We start from the raw sequence: 24,809 nt of genomic DNA, 5'->3' as shown, positions 1-24,809 counted from the left end.
CCATTTTTCCAACCGTTCTAGTAGGATATTGTGGTGCACTGTGTCAAAAGCAGCACTAAGATCCAGCAGCAGCAGAAGTGATGAAGCGCCAGAATCCATTGACATTAGGAGAACATTTGTTACCTTGATCAGAACTGTCTCAGTAGAGTGGTTAGCCCTGAATCCTGATTGCATGGATTCAAAAAGGTTATTCTTGGATATAAAAGCATTCAGCTGCTGTGCCACTACTTTTTCGAGTACTTTAGAGAGGAAAGTGACTTTGCGGTATCCTTTGTGCGAGTATTTTAAAATCAATGACGTAGAAGGCCTTCTCATGTCGGGAAAAATGTCGACTTATTTTCATTTTGGACACCTCTTGATTTCTTCAGTTTATGTCATATTGGCTGTCACCAATCAAGCTGTTTTTCCTTTTGCTGTTTGGCCACATTGCCTCCCTTAACCTTTTAGTATTAAACTTGCCATGTAAAAGCTGCCACATCCTGTGTCCATGCCATTCAAGATGATGATGTATTTAAAACATCTCAATTCTCACAGATTAGATTTGGTAAAGAGGTTGAGGTTTGAAAACATCTGGTGGATTTACACTGATTTGTTTCAAGTCTTTTGACAGATTACGTTCCTGGTGAACCCGAAAGACACTTTAAACCCAGCCCCTACTGGGAAGTCTCTATCTTACCACGTTTTTTTTTACTCTTCTACCATAATCATGGTTTTGAAGCTGATTTATTTTCCCGACGAAAGAGACTCCTGAATAGTGCATGCAAAGTTTCTTATACTCCTTGAGCATATTCGAAATATTATACATTGTCCTTTTGCCAATCCTAAGTGTGGTATTCAATAAGTCAAATTCTCTTTACCACCACCAAAAGCTTTGCAACGGTCTTATTCTTTTTAATGAAAAGTTTGAACACTTTGAATTAACACTTAAGTCTTGATTAATAACATAGCATCAATGAGCCGGAAGATACCAGAGGATATCCGCTGTTCTTTGCTTTGAGTGTCAGGCTCATTATGCCGATTACTAAAGAAATAATTGAGCTTAATTATACGTAGCTTGCTCTTGGTACATAATGCCAAAGGGGCAAATAAACTGGTAGCTTCAGGAATAAAGACACACATGTGCTCGCTCATACATATAAACAAAGGGTGACATCTCAGCTGGAGAATCTTTAAGACCCCTTCCTCTTCCAACAGGGAAGTTACACTTCAGGACTATAATTAAACCCTTGACGTTCAGCTGAAAAAGGACAGTATTTTTTTTGTCGTGTAATAACATTGATTTTAGGAATTTATAATAGTATGCAAATATGTATGTGTTGTAATCACATCTGATGAATCATTTTTAAATAATATTTTTATGCTCTACTATTTTTGGCGTTGTTGGTCAATAAAGTTGAGTACATGTATTGTTTACTTTGTGGATAAGTTCTTCGAATCGTGTTCTGTTAATTTCAGAGTTGGTACGGGTGCTTTAAATCTGCGAAAGTGCTCTAATTATAATGTTTTTTTTCAAGGATTGGAAAGTGCCTTGTTTCACAAGTCTGCTTAAAAAGGACACCGACAATTCTCTTTGATGGTTTCTGTTTGCACTTTCATTATGAATAACAGCAGCCGGCATTAGTTCTTATGGCATTGTCCTATAAAGCCTCATCGCCCCTTTCGGGTTGCATCCAAGAGGACATTTGCATACCACACCTCAACAGGGCACTATGTATAGTGTATTAGTGCAAGGATTACATATCAATTATGGACATTTATAATGGGCCATGCAAAAAGTGAGGGTAGCATTTCTCAGTGGTAAATTAAAATGAGAACAACTTCCTGCAACCGTTAATGTAAGCTACATATTGCTGTCATTTCACCTATATGGGTAGAGATTTATTTTAAAAATATTAATACACGTATCAGATCTACAAATGTATTTGCAATTTACTCACGATCTAAAAATCCGTTGTCTTAATCAATGCACACGTCTGATTAAAAAACACGAATGTAAATGGGAGACAAAATACAGGATTCACACCTGACTTATTTTTGTGATGGTACTGGAGAATTAAGGAAAAAGTTGAATACTGGAGCAAGATACCGGACAGGACGGGACAGACGGGATCGATAGCAGATACCGGAGCAAGATACCGGACAGAACGGGACAGGCGGGATCGATACCGGATACTGGAGCAAGATACCGGACAGGACAGGAGGGACGGGATCAATACCGGATACTGGTTACATGGGCAAGATACCGGACAGGATGGGACAGACGCAATCGATACCAGATACTGGAGCAAGATACCAGACAGGATGGGACGGACTGGATCGATACCGCATACTGGAGCAAGATACGGGACGGGACAGGATGTATTGATACCAGATACTGGATACTGGAGCAAGATACCGGACTAGACGGGACAGACGCGATTGATATCGGATAATGGATCAAGATACAGGACGGGACAGACGGGATCGATACTGGAGCAAGATACCGGTGAGGACGGGACAAACAGGATCGATACTGGATACTGGAGCAAGATACCAGACGGGACGGGACAGACGGGATCGATACTGGATACAGGAGCAAGATTCCGGACAGGACGGGACAGACGGGGTTGGATAAACAAGCAGGATACTGGACAAAATTAAAATACAAGTCTTGCAAGTGCAGAGGTTCGTTGACAGACTGACGAGGAGTGAATGAGAGCACTGAGTTATAAAGGGAGGGAAGCCAATCAGGCAACAAGCAGCAGCTGGCGCCAAACGAGCGGGCCCAAGTGAGGGCAATGGCCAACTGTGACATGATTGTAGTCAGTTTAATATACTTTTTTTGTTTAAATGTACTAGAAATATTTAATGAAAAATGAAGAAATATGTATAGTGAGAAAATGAATTGCCGCTAGCTAAAAAAATAAAGGAATTATTTTTCTAAATGTTTCTAACTGCAAGTAGCGATGGGGATTACCGATACCATTTGTCATACTGATACACAGCCCTGTTTCAATGTATGAGAACATGTTAATATGGCTTTCACAGCCGTGTTATAATAGGGAACGACATTTGAATTCCAAAGTACAGATAAATATTACCAGTTTCTTACAATTTTAAGGAATATCTTGTATTAGGATGTGTGCATCATTTCTTTGAGAAACTATATTGAAATAACTAGTGGTACTAGGTCAGTGGTTCTTAACCTTGTTGGAACTAGCTTTGCCGTGTGAACCCAGCCTCGGTCACCAAGCCCTTAGGGTTTGATCGAACCCAGGTTAAGAACCACTGCCTAGTTGTTTGTAATTACTTGAGGATAAGATGCTGGCGTCGGTTTGAAAAAAGGAACGGTGACCAACCGAACTTCTTTTTGTGACTGATAATGAATCAACTTCATACATCAAGTGTAAGTTCACCTGCACAAGTGTGTTGTAGCAGTAGCTGTTGCTGTTCTATTTTTGTGTGTTTTCAAAGGGAAATGGGAAAGTGGGGGGCAGGGGTCTGCTTTGACACCCTAATCCTGAAGCCTATCCAAGCTTTGTTTTGGAGGGAGAAAGAGGGATTGGAATAGTGTGGGTAAAATAATCAGAGGGCTGTGGGGTGGCGGTTGCAAATGAGAGAAAAAGGGGGGTTCTAGGAATGAGGGAGGGTGATTAATGGGAAGGGCGAGTGAAGGAGATGGGGTTCTTTCAGTCCACTGCAAAAGAAACAAAGGGATGGTGAAGACTGACTTATGACAGGAGCAGCCTCTTAGACTTTGCCTCTTAGCAGGGAAACCTTTGTTGATTCTCTGAAACTGGCCCCCCTTCAAGGTCCATCCTTCGGTCTGTATTGGCAACGCGCCCTCTGCTTTCTATTTAACACGTGAGTCATTCAGTTCGCTCTTGCATGTCTATATTTGTGACAGCCTTACAGGGCAGCTGCCCAGCATAGATTTTATCGGAATTTCCTTCTGTCAATCATTTACCTTCAGGTCACCACTTTGTACTGGTTGGAGTCCTGGTGTGTGCGAAATATTGAACATTTCAAATCATTGGTCGGCTAGAAATGTTTACTGTTTGTATGATCATTGAGGTAAAACATAATTTTAATTGTTGAGGGAGGTATGGCAAGACAGCTAGGCACATCTGTCTTAGTTGGACCACGTGCCTATTTCCTGTCCTGTGTACTTAATTGAAATATCAATGGCAAAAGAGTTTGCAGGCTGCATGCTACCCTGGCAGTTGTTTTGGTCGAATTAGAGCACCAGACTGGCACAAGAACTGACTTTGTAAATGAGGCAGTCTTCATTGCTGTTAAGCAATTAGTTTGTTAATCTGAGTAAAATATGTAGTGATTAGTGTTAACTGATATCAATGTCTTTTGTTAATTCAATCAGAAAACCTAATCTTTCACAAGTGACGTTTTAATTTCAGAGTAATTTCATGTAATTGCAACCAGATGTGTTGATCTGCAGAAATGCCTAAAAGTATGACCTTTAGCTAATGAAGGAATTAACTATCTTCATTTTGTAAATATTCTTAACAGTATGAAAGTGACTTTGGTCCACCCATACATTCAAGTTCATTGCTAATATTGTCTCGATATTTGGAGCCGATATTCATTTGCTTAATTTATCAATAGCCACATCAACATCCATCTATCTATCCATTATCTGCACCGCTTATCCTCAGTAGGGTCGTGGGGGTTCTGGAGCCCATCCCAGCTATCTTTGGGCAAAGGACACCCTGAACTGGTTGCCAGCCAGTCACAGGACACACAGAAACAGACAATTCATTCTCTCATTTACACCTAAGGACAATTTGTACTGTCCAATCCACCTGACATGCATGTTTTGGGAATGTGGGAGAAAACTTGAGTGCCTGGAGGAAACCCACGCAAGCAGGGGGAAACATGCGCACTCCGCACAGGAAGCTTGGTACCTGAAGTTGATCCCATTATCTCAGAACTGTGCCGCCGCCACATCAACATGCTTCCCAAAAACAAGTTAACTACACTTTTTATGCTATCTCTTAATCACACACACATTTTTCTACCAATGACACTTCTTAATATTATCAGTGGTCTTGATTCACAGGCATGTCAGTACTCTGAAATGAACAGAGCTGCTGCTTGTTTATTCTGCTCTAACGTTATTCTGCCAGCTTAGTGGCTCTGCCCCAGGTCACTAATCCAATCAGAAGGCTCGGGCGGGTGGTGTCTGAGGACAGAGACGAGCAAGAGAGAGGTTGTGTGTGGCTCTGCTACATCTGAGCCCAAATAACCCAGTCTTCAATGTATATCTAATTGGCTAGTCAAATACATAAAAATGCTAATATCAATGTCTATCCAATCCCAAATATCGGTGCCTGATAATCGGCCGGCCCTAAAATTGGTCGACCTCTAGAATTGACAACAATACTAATCTACATGACTGCATGTACAATTGACAGTAACTGACATGGGACTCTTCTACACAAGAGAGAAAAGAAGATGAAACTATCATTTTTCCACTTAGGTTCTAATTCTACCTGGTCCCTTTTTTGTTTTTTGGAACATGGGTCTATGTATGTGTATTTGTGCCCTTCAGTATACATCTTCATAGACTTTGGCCCTTTCTGCGTATTATTAACTCCTGGCTGACTCAAGTATTTAGGAAATAAGCAGAGGTGAAAGGTAGATGTAGCAATGTGATACCTGACTCCATTCTCATCCACTCAACATTCTGAAAAAGGTGCACAGGGTTGGGGTGGGGCTGTTGTGGTTGGTCAGGCAAGCATGTGGTCTTTCCCTGGTTTGCCAGCGGCAAAGTTTCACCAATGCCAGTCCCTATTTTAAGGAAGTAAAAGAGAAACTTTACCTGAGCTTTGCTCACCAGTTTGACGACACAATTATTATACTCTTACAATTAAACAAATCAATCAAATTCAGAACAAGCCTTTCAAAGGAAAAAGAGTGAGGATCCTTTTGTTTATACACAAATATATACTGTACGGTTCCTACTTCACAGAAATTCACTTAATCAGTTGCCGATGGAACAGATTAATCTCGAAATCGAGGGAATACTGTTTCAAGACCCCCCTCCCAATATCACATGATTCCGTTTTTGGAATAATTGTATTATTCCTGACCATTTTCCTTCTATGTTTTGCTGAAAGAAAAAAAATCATTCCTCCCCTGGCTTGCTTTGTTCACTCTGAAATAAAAATGCACTGCCATTGCCAACAACTTGAGCTCCATCTATTGTGCTGATGCAGGTTAGTTTGCATGAAATCAACTTATTCGCCCTAAAAACCTCATCATTTTTACTCAATAGCTCTCTATCAATTAGTCAATACGACGATAGTGACACTTCCTGTCACTCTTTAGAGAGCACTTAAAGAAATTAAAATTGAATGCTGTTCCGCAGGAATGTTTTACGGGAACAAATTGAGAAGAGTGCCAGCCTAAAATGATTGTGGTCTCCTGGTATTTAAAATGCTTGTCTCTTCAGTTGGTGTTCCCCTGTACCTCAGCCAAAACTGTGGACATGACATCATCTCATTCCAGCTACTTTCCTTACTCAATGAAAAACCTGATTAATGTTTTATGTGAATGAGTTAAGGCTACATGGATGTCAAAAGACATTTGTAAATAGTATTTGTAAAATGAATGCATGTCACAATATACAGGTTGTTGATTGGAACAGCTATACCAAGGGCGATAAAGAAAAATAAATAATGAGTGTGATACAGAGAGAGAAGAGAAAAATACAGAAATAGAAAAGAGTAGAAAAGAATAAAGGTAGAGAGGCAGAAGAAGAAGAGGGACAGAAATGGAGACAGAAGAGAGGATGAGAGAGAGAAAGAGAGAAGTAAATAGTGGGCGATAAAGAGAGAGAGAAATAAAGAGCCCAATATAGATAGAAAGATAAAGAATAGAAAAATATGCGGAGAGAAAAGTGAGAATAAAGGGAGAATAAAGGGAGAATTGCAGAAGAAGGAGAAAGAGAGAGAGAGAGAGACAGATAGACAGACGGAGAGCCCCAGTTGCTCTGTGAGTAGTGCCTGGCCTTGATGACATCCAGAGGACAAACATGTTTCTCTTGTGTTTCTCTCAGTGTTGTCTTGCAGCCCAAATTAAAACTCTTGGCGGCCCCTGATCCAAACCACAGGCCGCATGTTTGACTCAGATGAGCTAAAACAAATATCTTCCGGATACGAAGCCGCCAGGATTTTCCAACCCTCACTATCATAACCATTACGTGTTATGTGGTGCTTCAACAAATTCTCACAGATTAATTATATTATAAAGCTTGCAGTCAAGGAGGTCAAGCAGAGGTTTTACCTCCTATCTTGCAGCATTCTGTAGACTCGCTGAAAGATGCAGCTTGTCCCTCGAGACTGTGTCAATTGATGGACACAATTAGCACCAAAAACACTCGTCTACTATCTGTCTTTCCATTTACAAACTGCATCCTCAGATAACCCATTTCCTGTTATTCCTCTGTCACTAAGCTCCATATTGACATTTCAATTCTGACACTTTCTCTCATGGAACCATCACCCTGAACAAAGATTGTTAGATTTCAATCGAGTTAGGAGTTGATTATATTGTGCAAATACAGTGCCTTGTAAAATTAAAAGGGAAACCCAGAGGATAATGTTGCCATAAATATGTTTGACAGTGGTGAGGTGTTTTTAGGGTGATGTGCAGTTTTACCCTTAGGCCAAAGGTAATGCTTTGCATTGAGCCCGAAAACTTCCATCTTGGTCTCATCTGTCCAGAGCACCTTGTTCCACATGTTATTGATTTCTCTTATGAGGCTTCTTAAAAACGTCAAATGGGCCTTTTTATTTTATTCTTTCAGAAAGGCCTTTCTTCTTGTCACTCTTATAACAGACAGATTTATGCAGAGTATGACTTATAGTCTTATGAACAGATTTGCCTGCAGGTCATCCAATGTGATCACTGGCCTCTTGGTCGCTTCTATGATCAGTATTCTCATTGTTCAATAGTTGAAAATTAAGAGGGAGTTTGCAGTGGCTTTTTGCTCTTTCCATTTGGAAATTATTGCTAGCACATTTCTCTGGGAGATGTGTAAATGTTGTAAAATCTTCTTGTAGCCCATTCCTGCTTTGAACTTTTCCGCAACTTTAGCCCGGACCTGCCTGATGCGTTCTTGGTCTTCATAATGTTGTCTGTTCTCCAGTGTCTCTGTTTACAGACCTCTTAGACCATCACAGAGAAGGTGTTTAAACTGAGACTTAATGACACACAGATTCATCTTTTAGTAATTTACATCAACATTGGATCATTTAGAAGTCATTAGGTAAATTCTGAAGTCAGTTGGCTGTCCTAAGCGGACAGGGGATCAATATATTAGCATCACCTACTTTTCTTTTTTTCCATTGTAAATATAACACTTGATGATTTTGTCCCACATACTTATTGTTAGTTCTTAGAAAATATTTTCAGTTTTTAACTTTAAATTTCAAGCCTGAAATGTGGAAAATGACAAAAAGTACTTGGGCAGCCCATACTTTCGCTAGACACTCCATGTATGTGTAATGAATACATCTAGCAAATCATTTTCAAATAATATTTTTATATTTTGAGTCTTTTTGTGATTAAGGGCTATTCACAACAAATAAGACTTGTCTTTTGAAACTCAAAAACCTATAAAGCATCACTGGTGAAATTTTTTCATAGCCTGCCCATTAAACAATTTCTAAAGGGTATTAGGCATCAATGACACTTCTTTTTTTGTTAACAGTTAAAGTCTAAAGTCTTTTCCAGACGTGCACTTGAAAAAATGATTTGTTTGAAAAATAGAAAGTCTGAAACTCAACAAATTTTCAGTTGACATGGAGGCAAACCGGAAATAATGCGCTCCTTTGATCCGCCAAACCTTTTATGTGTGTTGCTAGATTCAGGTAAAGGGTCAACAAAAGACTTAGCCACTTGTTCCAGGCTCAAAAGATTAGCTTCCACTGAAACATAACTTCATGGATCAGAATCCACTCTCGTCTCCGCCCCGGCCGCGGGAGCTCCACGAGCTGCAATTTAGGAAAGAGCCCTCCCATTGTGTGCTTGTTCAGGCGTAATGCTGTGGTGTGTGCACCCTGGTATGCACATACAGATGCACCAGTGTGCAGAAACACACACGGACAGGGACTCGTTGCCATAAAAGAGTCAGTGTTGGGTCAGGAGGAGCAGCTTATGCGGAGCTCGGTATTGTTGGGACATTAAACAGTGCAGCTATTCAGCTGCCAAGGGTGACTCAGAAGAAGTGTGACAATAACAACACCTGCCTTTACACTAATGTATTGTGTGCCTTGTAGAGCACTGGTTCTCAACAGGTTTGACTTTAGGACCTACCATTCCACTCTAATGACAAGCTGTGATCCTAAAAAAAAAAAGAATTTCCACTTTTCAAATGTATCCAACAAACGTATTGAGCAGTTTAAAGCATAGATAGAATAGAATATCTCATCTCATCTCATGAGCCGTACCGCTTATCCTCATTAGGGTCAGGGGGGGGATGTGTTTGGAGCCCATCCCAGCCATCTCCGGGCAGTGGGCAGGGGACACCCTGAACTGGTTGCCAGCCAATCGCAGGGCACACAGGGACAGACAACTCATTCGCTCATTCACACCTTGGGACAATTTGGACTGGCCAATTCACCTGAAATGCATGTTTTTGGAACGTGGGAGGAAACCGGAGTGCCCGGAGGAAACCCACGCAAGCACGGGGAGAACATACAAACTCCGCACAGGAAGTCTGGAGCTGGATTTGAACCCACGACAGGTTCCCATGACATGAACTGTGCCGCACAAGCGCTAACCACTGCGCAGCCGTGCTGCCTAGAATATATTTCCTTTTTTTTTTCTTCAAAAACCAAAATGACCACCAAAACCCAAACAACTTCATTGATATTTTATACCAGAGGTGGTCAACTATTTGGAGTCGCAAGCCGCATTGGGTTAAAATATTTGGCCAGGGGGCCAAATCCTGGAGACCTGTACAATATGTTCATTCATGATTAAATACACATGCAGACATCTACATGTTATATTTCTTTATATTTGTTCTTAAATGCATTCATTTCATCAAATTGGTTTGAAACTCTCACAATTAAAGCAAAACCCAATGTTAGGTCCCTATTTTAAGCACAGAATTTGATGTTTAGTTCTGTAGGAATAATGTAGTTTTATTTTTGTAGTATTTCTGTAATATTTCAACAGTGGTATTTTTGTAGTTGTAATTTTCTAGTATTTCTGTAGTATTACCATGCTAGATTTTCTGCAGTATATTGTGTGTGTTATTTTTGTAGTATTTATATAGAAGTATTTTTTTGTATTAGTGTAACACATCTGTCATAATTACAGTAGCAGGATTTATGTAGAAATATTTATGAAGTATTTCCATAGTAGTATTTATGTAGTATTTTTACCAAATGCGATATTTATTGCAGCCTGTTACTCCTGGGTGGGGGATTACGACTTGTGTGGCCCCTTCTCAAGGTTTCTCATATTCCCTATTGTTAAGGTTTTGAGTTTTTCCTTGGCCGCTTGTCGGTTTCAGATCAGTGGATGGTGTGATTGTGGCCTGTGCAGTTCTTTGAGACATTTTGTGATGAAGAGCTATACAAAAAGATGTGACTTGACGAGTATTTTGGTAGTATTTCCAAAATAGTATTTTAGTAGTACAGTATTTATTCATTATTTTAGTAATATTACTGTAGTTCTATTTTTGTAATATTTTTGTTGTTATACTTCTGTATTAGTATGTTGTAGTATAGTTTTACAGTAGTATTTTTGTAGGATTTCTGTAGATTTTGTTTCCTTTTTAGAATGAAGGCAAAATAATATATTTGGTCCTTGTTTTCAAGCAATTAATTGGATATTTAGTTTTGTAGCAATTGTATAGTATTTCTGTAGTTGTGTTTTTGTCGTAGACACACAAAGGGACAATGGGGAAAAAAGTTGGCTCTAAAAACGTTTTTATTAGTGGTACTATATTGACTTTTGTATTAATTAAATTTTGATAATTTTTGCTTGCCACGGCGGGCAAAAAAGACTGACTGGCCGAATTTGGCTCGCAGCTGTAGTTTGCCGAGCCCAGGTACATACTCTCATATGAGCAACTCCCTAAAACTGCTTTAAAATAGTCCCATACTAAAGTCAAAATATGAATAAAGGCGATACCTGAACATTGCTAATTATTTTTCCTAGTGCAGTGGTTAGCACATTCTCCTAATACGCAAAAGGTCCCGGTTCGACACTAGGTGGAAATATATTTTGGCCTGGAGAAAGATGGGCGCCACCAGGCTGTACTTGCTCAAGACACACCACATAAAATAGTGCCCCTACGACCCTAGTGGTTAAGGTTTCAACCAACCAAGTAATAAATATTAAGACACTATTAAATAGCTAAAAAAATAACATTTTAAACCATTTACTGTACCTTCCTGCAGCGTTTTAATGGCATATACTTGGCCACCATTTTTGTATTTTGCAATTGTTTACTTCTTCCACTTGATCGTTGTTGTCACTGTTTTCCCCATTTATCACTCATTTTCTCAGGAACCATTTTTATGGGCAGAAAAAGAGAATAAAGACAACAAAATCACATTAAAATGAGATGTGGTCTCTCTCATGCGCCAATAGACTGAATGAGGTAGAAGAGATCTAGCTGGGTATTATCACCATCTCCTGTAAGGGAGTGTAATAGACTCCCCGTTTATTTCTTCTTCTTTAACTATCAACACACTAAACCACTAGCACACATAATAATAATAATAATAATAATAATTTCCTTGTATTGTCATTCTGTGTAACAATGTACACAGAACGAAATGTCGATTGCATCTGACCCGATGCAGCCGCAGCCAAGAGAGACACGTGGAAAACATTTTAAGTACAATCTCCCGTACAATCACATTTTTTTTTAAAAAATATGTGAATACTTTAATATTGGTATTGGAATGCTTTATAGTTTTTATACATATATCTTGTATTTGTTTAAATTGTCGACTGGAGTGCACTTTTAATTTTGTTATAATGACCCAATGATAATAAATAATAAAGGTAAATCTTTTTCTGATTCTTAGCAATATTTTGCCTAAGAAAAGCTCGCTGAAAAGGGTCCGTGACCAACTTTTGGGTCCTGAGCCACCATTTGAGAAACACTGTTTTAGAGTGCCCAAGTAGCGCCAAACCGTTTACTGTTTACTTCGTGTTTTTCTTGCTTTCAGAATTCGAACACATTTCATGATTCAATGTACGTAAATTCCGGACTCTAAAGTGCACCTGATTAAAATCCGCATGCTAAAATTTAAAGGTGGGGGTGCTTTGCTAAATGTGTCCTTAAAAATATTTTTTCTATTTAGTATGTGCTAACGATTCCAAACTGAGTTCAAAGAGCATTCATGCTTTATGTTACATAGCCCCTATCTGCTTTTAGCTTATTTTTAGTACAGCTGATCTAGGCGGAACACATTAGGTAGAAGGAATAGGGCGTGAAAGGAATGCTGGCTCGCAGGTTATTAAAAGAAATGAATTAAAAATAATATAAAAACACCTTTCATGTTTTTTTATCCCAAAAATGACTAGGGGGTGTTTTTTCACTTGTTTTATTCAAGGTTTTTGAGTTTTTCCCTGCCCTCATGTAGGTTTTGGATCAGGGGATGGTGTTCTAATCGTTCTGTAGTTTGCAATAATCTGTGGTCTGTGCAGCCCTTTCAGACCCTTTGTGATTAAGGGCTATACAAATGAACTTGACTTGACTTGAATGTTTTATACAGCATTTTGAGTTGCATATGTTGTGTGATAAATACAATTTTATTTGCTATATAAATGATGTTTGTGTTAGTATTTTACAACTTTTTTCATACCCTTTCTTTAAAACATTGTCAAAGGCTCAAGTTCTCAATTTACCTTTAATTATACAGTACACTAATCTTGATTATCGCGGTTAATAGAGACCAGAAACACCAGCGAAAAGTGAATGTCCGCAAAGTAGCGTCGCACCACTATAAAAGCCCCCCAGGTTCAAACTTACCCCGAGGTGACGTCCTTACTGACTGATTATAAGACTGTTACAGTTATAGATCTAAAAATAAAAACACAGAAGACAGAATTGTATTTGAATGAACTGCCTTGATTGTGATTAGACAAAAGTACAACGAAATTGGAGGGTGTCTATTTCAGAGTAAGAAGGTGAATCGGAGAGTTTCTGGCTAGCTGCACGCTATCATTGGATATCCACAAGTTGAGCCAGGTCTTTGTGATGATTGAATTACAACTGTCCCAAATGTAGCCTTTCCCCCGGAGTTGTAGCTTCTGGTCACCCGTTTCATGGATAATGGATCTGGCGTTGGTGAGATAAAATCTCGGCAGAGGTGGTTTAGAAGAGTTGTTAGCCTAGCCTTAGCAGTAGGCTGGACCTGCAGCCTCACTATTTCCTTCTCTCCCAACGCTGCTGCAGTCCCCCCAATCCCGATACCAATCCACGGAGCATCCACTGGGGATCATCATTTCTTTGTGCTCTTCTGACTTTCCTCAGAGTTTAATTTAATTGAAGAATTTTGTTTTCCACATAACGGGTAGCTAAAAGCTATTTGCGCCTCAGTTTGTTTTGTTGGCAACTTGTGCGCCCGCCCCGCTGTTTGACTGACAGTATACACCAGCCTATCACAGTCACACACACAGTCATGCCCACCCAACACACAAAGCCCTCCCTTATCTTTCCCCGTGATATCACTTCCTTTCTGGTGTCTGCTCAGAACACAATGCACGATACGTTGATATTAATGACAATAAAGACAATCCCATTTAAAAAAAAGTGGTGAACTGGCGACAACCCAAGCGCGAAGAAACGATTGGTTTCTGTCGTTGCGACTATCCCTGTAGTAATTTGTGCCATCTGTTTTATCTGACAATGTTCAGTCCTACTGTCTTAAATCTTTTCCAATCAAATGATCAAACAGTGGCACATTGCTGAACAGCATGGACTTGACTTAAGTCTGATCCGTTTGTGCTGTTGAGACAGCTCTGTTGAACTCTGCCTCTTCACTTGACCTCATGGCCTTTACTCGACCCCTGTAGTGAGCGTAAATGCAATATAAAGCTCATGCACTGACAATCTTATTCACCGGATATAATTGAAAATGGGAATGATGAGCTGCAGATTTTGACCTTTTTTGTAAAGGATTTTTTTTGTCCACCGCCTAGTCGTGAATATGTCTGCACATCGGCTGACTGTTTATCTTTCATTGCAGACTTTGCTGATCCCTAAGTTTATTTCTTTCTGCCCCCTTTCCACATTACGGCCACAACTAACGGCTATTTAAATAGTCGACGAGTCATAGGCTATTGAAACGATTAGTCAAATAATCGGTTAATTATAATTTGTTTCCTAAATTTAGCATCAAGTTGATTTAATTATTTAGAAAAAAAATAATACAAACTGAGAACAATGAAAAACACATCTTTTTTTAACATACTGCGGATTTTTACTAAAATTTAAATAAAAATGCCCTACCTAAAACCAACTAGACACAGTGCTCAGTCAGTGGAGACGTAAAACCATGAATAAACCCTTGTCCACTTTCAAGAGAACGACAAATAAATATTAAACTAAAATCAAATAAACATGTTTTATCTCTGTAAACCAAGAACAGGCTCCTAAGCAGCAGCTGAACAGTAAATAAGCTAACAATGTCCATTTTGTGATGTGCAATTAGTGCGGAACTGCATAGTCTGTAACAAAAGTACTTAAATATTCTCAAAAGTCTGAAATCAAATGGTCTTAACAACTGACCTTTATTTTTCTAACTGCATGTATTAATTTTTCAGACGCAGCCTGCCATAACGCTCATGTGTATAAAATGTACAATGCATGTCATCAAAACCTAGTTTTAATGTTACTCTGTTGGCTGCGGCTGCATCGGCTCGCTACAACGGGTCAGGTGTATCGACATTTCGTTCTCACAAAGAATGACAATACAAAGGAAATTATTATTATTATTACTTGAATCTTACCGAAGCGAGTAAGACTCCGTTTCTTTCAACTGTCCGACTGTTTTCTCTAAATGTTCGTGCATCACCAAGGTACTGCCAAGATACACAAGGTCTGCATACAAATTTTGTCCATCCACAATATCCAGGGTAAACTTGAGTATGCGTACTTGATGTTGATGTCAACTTTTCTGTATGTTACTGCTTGAGACAGAGACACTATTGCGCATAAGCGAATCACAGCAGAGATTATATTTATGTAATGATGCCTCAGTCTTTTGGAAAAACTCTTTCTGGCGACAATAGACGACAATGGTATTCATTGTCATCAATTAAGTGTTGAAGCCCTATACATTGGTGTTATTTTTATTATTCATTGCGGTCTTTGCTAATTCCTAACTTTGATGTTTAATTCCATACTGTCATACATTAACTGCCAATTGTCCATATTCATTTAGTAGTTACTTCAATAAGGGTTGTCCCTCTTTGTCAATTGAAAACATTAAGTTTTCCTAATTCTTATGCTAATTGATCATTAAATAGAGCAGTCAATAAAAGTTGCGTTGAGGCAGCATTTTTTAAAATATTTTATGTCATCTCACTTTGAAAAGAACTGGAACAACAGTTTCTCTGCAATTAAGCAACAATTTAGCCAAGATGTTTGAAATCAAATATTCCACACGATATTATGGAGTTTCCCACTTGACTTGCACTGTGACTTTAATACTTGTTTAGTTCCCTTCATCCTTAACTCCAAGTTAAAAACAGAATGAATTTAACGCGCATGTTGTCTTGGGCTGGAGACAAAATCAACACATGCACCCAGCACACTGGCTCATCTAAACTAATGACTCATCTCTCTGCCCCTCTCCTCTCCCCACCCTCTGTTTTTCGTCTCTGTGCAGGGGACATCACTCAGAAGGGCTACGAGAAGAAAAGAAGCAAACTGTTGGCACCTTACATCCCACAGATACAAGGTAAGAAGATTTGTTGATATTAATTACACTTTTAATCTCCAGATGTCCTACAAATACAAGCCAAATATTTGTTACAAAATGTGATGACTTTCTAAAATGCACATTTGCATATTTTATTTTGTAGTGTTCTGTTGTAAAAACTGAAATCTTACCATATAACAGCTTTTGCTGACTCATTTTAAGGCACAGACCATTTGTGTTTGTCTGTTTAGCAAATTAACTGTGAAAACAGTCATACGTCTTACATTCCAATTAAAACGAGATGTTAACAATCTGCATTGAGGCAAATTATCTTAAATCTTTTAAAATACAGCATTTAAAGAGCAATACAGGGTTCTGAAGAATATTTTGAAGACAGTTCACTAATCTGCTAAATTTGAGTGAGTTGTAATCAAAAACAAATAAAAAACTGTTGAGGTCTTCTTAAAATGTCTCTAATGGTTTACATCAGAGACGTCAGACTCAGTTTGGCTCCCGGGCCGGATCCAGACTTTCTCTTCTGAGGCTGGCCGGATAAGTAAAAGAATGTCAACTCCAATTTTTATTTTTATTTTTAGTACTAGGAACTATTAAAACGGTGGTGTGGTTTCAGTTGGGCCTTTTAGAGCAGACACACATCCTAGATCTATATACAACACAATAGAGATAGCAACTTCAGACAAAGACATTTCCTTTGAATAATGGGAAAGTGTCTATTTAATTAGAAGTGTCCGACGTTTTTTGCGATGGCTGAAAGATGTGCCAGGTAATGTGTACGAGGCATGATGTATTGTGTGTAAGAAATATTTGTGGTTTTTTTTGTTTTGTTTTTTTCAATTTTGTGCTTTTTTGGTCTTAAATCAGATTTCAAAGATTCAAAAAAATCTTTAATTAAATCTGACTAAAGCTGTAGGAAACCTGAGTCCCCAGTTACTGTAATTAATATAGACACTTCTCTTTAAGTGGGGCGGCAGTAGCTCAGTAGGTAGAGCGATCGTTTTAGGATTAAGGGATCCCAGTTCGAATCCCGGTTTGTCCGTGTTACATGTCGAAGTGTCCTTGGGTAAGACATTGAACCCCCAATTTACCCCCAATAAGCAGGTTAGCGCCTTACATGGCTGCACAGATCACGGCCGCTATTGGGAAATGTGAACCACAATGTAAAGCGCTTTGGGAAGTCATTGACTTGAAAAGCGCTATATAAATGCAGATCATTTCATCATTTCATTCATTTAAGGCGTAAACTGACTGTTAAGGGGTCTGTGCGTCCAATTTTTCAAAGCTCCATTTATCTTTATCCCATTTGAGGTTATCAAAACCTAGGCTTTTTAAGAACACTACTAATTGTCAAACCAGTTAATGGCCATGATATTATGCCATAATCTTCCACTTAATTTTGTAGAAATCACAAGAGTTATGCAGACAAATGAGTTGCTGAGGAAACGGCCTGGAGATGCATTCACCGGTAAAACGTTAAGAATAAAAATGTAAATTTGAGAAGCGCTAAACGCAAATAAATGCGTTGGTACCTCCACCTACGAATTTGATTTGTTCTTGGAGTAACTGCATAACCTGAAAACTTAATGCAAGTGCGCTAATCCGTTCCAAGGCCTGCAAAAGTACAGTAGTCAAGTCATGTTTATTTGTATAGCCCTTAATCACAAGGAGTCTCAAAGGGCTGCAAATACCACATACTATTGCAAACTACAGACTATTATTATAATAATAATAATAATAATTTCCTTGTATTGTCATTCTGTGTAACAATGTACACAGAACGAAATGTCGATTGCACCTGACCCGATGCAGCCGCAGCCAAGAGAGGGCGCCGCCGACCACTTTTTAAGTCTTAGGAATGACTCGGCCGGGGCGCGAACCCGAACCTCCCAGTCTCAAAGCGGGCGCCTTACCATCTAGGCTACTGAGCATCATATATTTTAATATATCTTAAAAGAGCATCTGAACATAAAACAAATGTATGGTAAAATTGAATTACCGCACAATAAACATAAAATGAGAGGAACATCAAGTAAAAAAACAAAGATAAAAGAAATAATTAAAATATTAATTTCCTTTTTTGCCTAGCATTTCTTGACCTGGATCCAATGACGTCTTCTTTTGCTCAGAAATGTGAGAGGCAGACATTATAACGAGCAAAAGCTCCACTTCTCAAGACTTTTTTGGGTGGTTCCTTTTCACAAATTCCAAGACTTTGCGGAATTTCGCTAAAATGTCTTTAATTTGTTCTGATTGAATGATGGCTGCATCCACCTCCCCCGCCATCTTGCCGCAACTCCTCATCCTCGTCTCTGGACTCAAAACTGTAACAATGAACATGATTGGATAAACACAGCCAGTTTGTTTATGTTCGGGAAACTCCTGGAGAGGCTAATAACAATGTGTCCTGTACTGTATTTTTGACTGTATCCTAAAAAAAATTCCCATTCAGCTACTTCGGAACCTGAAACTTTCGTATGTAGAGACATTCGTAAGTAGATGTACACCTGTAGGTGGAATCTACTGGGTGTCAGTGTAAAAATGTTGATTGCACTTGATGCATTATAGTAAAAAAATGACATATAGACCCAAATCAGATCCGTTTTTGAGTGTGTAATCACGGTTCAGGGGTCCCGTAGCTGCCAGGGTTGTCTAGGGTCCGGTTTCTGTGGTGTGTCTTGAGCAAATGCAGCATGGTGGTGCCCATCCCTCTCCAGGCCATTGTTAAGGAGGTGTGAGGGATTTGCTCCCCCACATGAAACAGATAGTACTGGTTTCTATGGTTACCGGTTGCAGGAGAACCCTCCTGATCTGACTCAGATACAGCACCCTCATCATCTGATATGTTGTTTTTTTGGTGTAAAGTGTCATCCCGCTCTTCAGAGATGAGCCAGAACTCAGCCTTGACGGGCAGTGGCGATTTACTTTATTGATAATGGGAAAAAAACTATTTTGTTCTGAAATTTTGTGAATCATATCACACTATACGCATTGCGTAACTTATGGCCTTCATATTTTTGTCGATAAACAAACTCTGTGGCAATGACGTTAAGTCCTTTGCTTTTGTGACATATTAAAGGCTCAAAGACTATTCATCCCCTAAATGACTTTGCATTTTGTATGTTTTTGTATTTACATTCAATGCAAGTATTCAAACAAATAAATAGTTAGATGGATAAAAACTGAGTTGGTCCCTTCAAAACTGAATGATTTGAAAAAAAGTTACTTAAATCCATAAATAAATATTCAATAAAACAATTCAGTGAAAAATACATAAACATGTAAAAGAATAAATATGTAAATAAATTAAGGGGAAATAAATACCGTCCTAGCACTGTCTGGACATACTAAACTTTGAAGTAATAACCTTAACCTATAAGTCTATGCGCTGCTCCTTTTGAATTAAAGCATCAATAGATAAGTAACCAAAACGTCCTTGCAACGAGAAAAAAAAGACAACCCAATACACCCCCCTCGAGAGATATGACCAGGGTAGATAGAAATATAAAATTATGCAAAAGCATCTATTATGTATAGGGCAATAAATGTATCTCTTGTGTTAGGGCACGTCCCTGATTGGCTTAACTAAAGTCCCTTCTGCCCAGCAACCCAGGCTGAGATAGCAAGGGTCTGTGGCGTGTGAATAAATAGTTTTCCTTCAAAAGCTGGAGAACAGCCATTATTTTACTTTGTGTTAGTGGCCTTTAAAGTGATCTAACAGATCGGCATCCAATTGAAGCTCCTGTCCTTGCTCACAGGATGCACGTCACGCTCTTTCTTCTCTGTGTCCTGGAATGTCCTCAAGACTATATTGAGCGTGATGCACTGAATGCAGCGAGTGCTGTTTAGTAGATAGAGGGAATGGGTGTGAGACTATTCCTCAGCATTGCAGTGTGTGAGTTACTGTATATTGCAGTCTTAAGAATTGCTGACAGGGTGAAGTGCAATGATCCCTCCTAAGCGGCTATTGGGGAAAGGCCAGCCATGCTGAGGGACTGATTTTTTCATTTCTATATACTCTCAAGTAGCAGTCGACCGATTACCGGGCTGGCTGACTATCTGCACTGATATTTGGAAATTTGACAGATATCGGTTTCGGCTTTTCTATTAATTTAATCGGCCGATTAGATCTATTTCAAGCTGGGTATGAGGAGCAGGTAAGAGCTTCTCTTTGAAGCCGAGTTATTCTCTTACTCGCTCCTCCCTGCCGCTCCACCTCTCTCCCAACCCCTTGCGCCCTCTCAATTGCGAAGAGACAGGGGGCGGTTCCACTGAAACTAAAGCTTTCCCGACTCCACACACTGCAAACTGGAATAAAGCCGCTGACAATATTGAGATTTTATTTCAATTTATATATATATATATATTATTTTATCTTTTATTAGTCTATTTTTTGGAAGGATGACATTTTTATCGGGATACTACCAATACCTTAAATTCCCCCCAAGAAGAGTTGTTTGCCAACCAAGTGCGTGTGTATTTATGCTTTTGAGTATATGCCTTCATAATACCGCGGCAATTCCCGCGCATCTCTGACTCCTAAATTGTTATAGCAAACAGGAAACCCACAGAGGGGAATAGTAGATGCAGGATTATGATACCTGACTTTATCCTCATCAACTCAACATTCTGAAACAGAAGGCTCAAAATAATTGGGGAGGGTGCTGAGGTGGTGGGACTGACAAGCACATGGTCTTCTCCCTATCTATCACCAGATGTAGTTTCACAGAGGCCAGCGCCTATCTTCCAGAGAAAACTAAAGGAGGAATGAGAATAAAATAAGCATCGCCCAATTGTTAGCCACAGATACCAGCATCATTTGAATAATCTTGATTATCTCCTGAATCATGGTAAGTGAAGCTGAACATGCGAAAAAAAAAAAAACACATCATAATCAAAAGGGTGTTGGGCCTAACATGGAAGTATCCCCTCCCTGCCCCCCACACAACCAACTCCCTAAGGCCCCGGTAGCACTGAGGTACGCCAATCCCAGCCCCGGCAACAGAACCCACGAGAGAGCTGGCCCCAGGGCCCAAAGCAATGCCACCAGGACGACCAACAACCTCCAGCCAAGGGATGCAGCACTGGGCTAGCTGACCCTCCCAGCACTCCACCTGCCAAGCCCATTCTCACCCCATTCCGCTCCATACCCCAAATCACCCCCTCACGTCACCCACGCCCTCAATACCAGCCCCCCTCGCCAGGGCAACACACTACCCCACAGACCCCTGCCCATGACCCCAACCCCCATACCCCCCAATGCCCAATTTGCCATCCAGTTACGCGAGGCTGCCCAAACACCGGAGCCCGGGACAGCAGAGAGGGCGATGGCCCTGCAGAGAAGGGAGGTAAGGAGACAGAGCAGAGCAGAGAAGGATGTACTGGGGAGATCGCAACCCTGTGACTCTGCCACCCCGACAAGGAGAGATCCAGTGGCCGTGCCAACAATTGGTGGGGAAAAAATAAAGCAAGAAAAAAAATAATAACCCTCTTCCAAGTCCTACCCTGCACCGTGAAGTCAACCCTCAAACCACGTGTGCTCTGGTGTGTGTAAAGCTATTAAAAACAACGGGGGAAGGAGCTGCCATGATGGGGTGTTGCATTAACTCAACTGATTAATAAATATTGTTACTTTATATGAAGGAGTAGTTACATTGATTTTACATAGTAATTACATTTATAAGTGACACCAAGCCCTTTGAGAACAGCCATTATACTGATGTGGCCCTCGATTGAAATTAGTTTTACAACCCACAGTTTTACCAGAAATTGGAACATGCTTTAATATGTGTCTTGTCCTTTTTTAGTTTGGCAGTTCTTGTTTACCTTTCTTTGAAACACACCAAATGAAATGATTCAAAAGATTAATACTTGTATCAGCGAATGCAGTAAGCCCGAGCTTCTCTTAGACTAATTGGAATGTTTAATTCCCTAAGATGTAATACATAAAGCCCCCATAGCGTGAGTTTCCAGTTGTTTACTTTAACTAATGTAGCTTGGATACTGCTAGAAGAAGCTAATACATTATACGTTCATTGTCGTTGGATTCAGATCATTTGAGCATGACTGTGGCTGCTATCAGCATTAGCAATTATTGTGGCGATTGTAACTAGAACTGCTGAGATAAAGCTACCATTAGCGTTACTGAAACGGCCACCGGGATTTGTGCTTACCCATCGTGCCTAGCATTAGCGCCACTCTGTTTAAAGCTTACTTAACTGCACTGATTTCTCAGAAACATTTTGCTGATCAAAAAGAGAAGTACAGGTTTTGGCTTATTCGCAAGAGAAAACATGTTTTTGTGTCAAGTGTATATAACTTGCATCATAATTTTGATGGCTACTAAATAAAAAAAATACATTTGATGTATCCATATTCAGTCATAGAAAAGATCGCCACTGTAGCTGTTATTTTATCTCAGGAGCATTTTGAAAATAATTACCAGATAAGAGCATGCTATACATTGTGTACGTTATTAGTTTATTTCATGTCATTTCTGATAAAATTGGGTAAAATGTATGATAACATTAAATACATTATTGAGAATGTTCTCTCATTCTTAAAATGGAGGGTTTGGGCTGTTTAATCTGATTAAAAAAAGAAGGATTGTGAATCTTTTTTTTGATGAATTGAATTGTCTTTATTGTCATTGATAACAACTTAATGAAACATTGAAAACAATAAGATTAGACAGCAATCCAAAAGAAAAATGAGATGAAAGACTGTCACGATTAATTGGCAAATATATTCAAAACGAAGTGCGTATATACTGGCCTAAGTTCTAATAATAGTGCAATGAAAAGTAGTGCAATAACATTTAGCAGCAAGAAAAATCCCCTAGGTTGCATGATCTACATTTTTCATAGATTTGCATGCTTGTTTAGGATGATTATGTGAAGAAACTGTCTCAGCCAGTTAGTCCTTGTTTTTAAGGACCTGGAGCACCTACCAGAGGGCAACATGTCAAAGAGCTGGTGGCTAGGGTGAGAAGAGTCGTTTGTAATGTTGATGACTGCTATGGTATCGCAACCTGGCAATGTCCTCCAGACTGGGCAGAGAGCAGCCAATGATTTTTCGGGCTTGCGAAAATTAAATTTGTGTGTGTGTGTGTTTGTATATTTCAGCAATTTGTATAAGTGATTAACAATTTAAAATTTCCTCTTTAAAGTTAAGAGGTTACTGCTCCCAATCGCAGATCTTCCTATTTTGAGTCTTCCTGTTCCAGCAAATGTTTATTCCACAGAAACCTATTTTTTTGTCTATTTTTCAATAAATGATTCCTCATCTTTTTTGTCTAGGTGTAGATCCCGCTTTGCAGATAGACAGCCGGCTTCAGTCATCCTCCCAGGCTGTTCTGTCCGCTTCCAAACACAACAAATCTCGGGCAGCCAACACCAGGGATGAACGCTTCCGTTCTGGTAATCCCATTTTGGTACTTTGTGCAAGTGTTTTGAATTCCCGCTTATGCTTTTAATGGTGTTCCTGAACTGTGTACCTGTCGTGTGGCCTAGATCTTCACACAGAAGCTGTCCAAGCAGCTTTGGCCAAATACAAAGAGAGGAAGATGCCCATGCCATCTAAGAGACGATCTGTGCTAGTCCAGTCCTCTGTCGAGACATGCACTCCACCAGGTAAGATTGTGATGACTTTGTCTAGGTTGGCCATGTTTGCCAACAACATTTGCTCTATTTTGTGCACTATAAGGCACACAGGGTTTTAAAGTAAAACATTTTCTTACATTTTTCATACATAAGGCTCACTGGTCTGTAGGGCATGTAAAATTGAGACTACAGAAAGAGCTATCATGTTCATCCGTGTTTAATCGTTGAGATCTTTATGCCCTTATGGTATATTGTTTAACCAATAAGTGTCGCTGACCAAAATTGAAAAACATTGTTTGGAACGTGAAACGAACCTAGATCGGTTAGAGCCCCGACACTTACCCACTTACTAGTGATACAGTCAAGTCATGTTTATTTGTACAGCCCTTAATCACAAGAAGTTTCAAAGCATAGACGACAGACTATTACAGACTACAGGCTTTTGTTACACCATCCCCCGATCTAAAACCTACATGAAGGCAAGGAAAAGCTGAAAAACCTCAACATGACAAAATTAAAAAACCTTGAGAAGGGGCCGCTGATGAGGTAATCTCCCTTCCAGAATTACCAGGCTGCAATGGATGTTGCAAGGGCATCAACAAACAATGCACAGACATCGTCAACATGAAATCTAGGTCATTCATAAGCTATAGAATATAAGTGTGTTTTAGTCCTAGATTTAAACAGTTCCACTGAGGTTGCAGATCGTCAGTTGACATCCGAAAAGGCATTTGAATGTATCTCATTTTACTATATTTTTACCTACGGTGCCAGAAACATTGATTTGCTTAGCGATTTTTTTTTTGCATTCTAATAGAGTAAACAGTCTCTCGGTTTCTTCACTTACATGTCAAAATCATTGTGATTTAATCAACATATGTACGTAAAAGAGCTTGTTTAATATTCTGTTGAAAGATTCGGTAGTATACTGTTCAACCTTGTGTAGTAACGCACGCCTATAAATACTGGATGTGTTCCAATCTTATTCACAGTATTTTGCTGTGTACAAGGCACACTGGGTTATAAGGCACACTTTCAAATTTCAGGGACATGTGGGCGTTTTTAGGGGTGCGCCTTATCGTCCAGAAAATACGGTAATCATGCACACACCACTCTTACTATACAGTTGCCTCACTAGAATGCTCACATTCTGTGTAATCCCAGATAGTGTTGCAAAAGAAAAAGAAACATTCTTTTTGATGACTGAGTGTATTGTTTGGGATTACAAAAGACTAAGTTGTCATGATCGTGCTCCCAGTGGGCCTTCCCACATGTTGCATTCTACATGACAGTG

At 39.5% G+C, this 24,809-nt stretch overlaps 1 protein-coding gene across 4 annotated transcripts in view; it reads left to right on the top strand.

Moving 5' to 3' along the window:
- The window catches only part of LOC148353215 (disco-interacting protein 2 homolog A-like), a 178,434-nt gene that overhangs the window by 72,140 nt on the left and 81,485 nt on the right, over positions 1-24,809 (top strand). For all 4 annotated transcript variants that reach the window (XM_088352180.1, XM_088352178.1, XM_088352179.1 and 1 more), the window contains exons 2-4: positions 15,867-15,938; positions 23,213-23,332; positions 23,426-23,545. In XM_088352180.1, the coding sequence (XP_088208306.1) occupies positions 15,867-15,938; positions 23,213-23,332; positions 23,426-23,545 (312 nt within the window). The remainder of the gene's footprint in view (positions 1-15,866; positions 15,939-23,212; positions 23,333-23,425; positions 23,546-24,809) is intronic.

This window comes from Urocampus carinirostris, chromosome 14, assembly GCF_059441175.1.
Source record: "Urocampus carinirostris isolate Australia breed hairy pipefish chromosome 14, RoL_Ucar_1.0, whole genome shotgun sequence".
Lineage (NCBI taxonomy): Eukaryota > Metazoa > Chordata > Actinopteri > Syngnathiformes > Syngnathidae > Urocampus > Urocampus carinirostris.
Note: the sequence above shows the minus strand (reverse complement) of the source record. Positions and strands in the feature narration are given on the sequence as shown.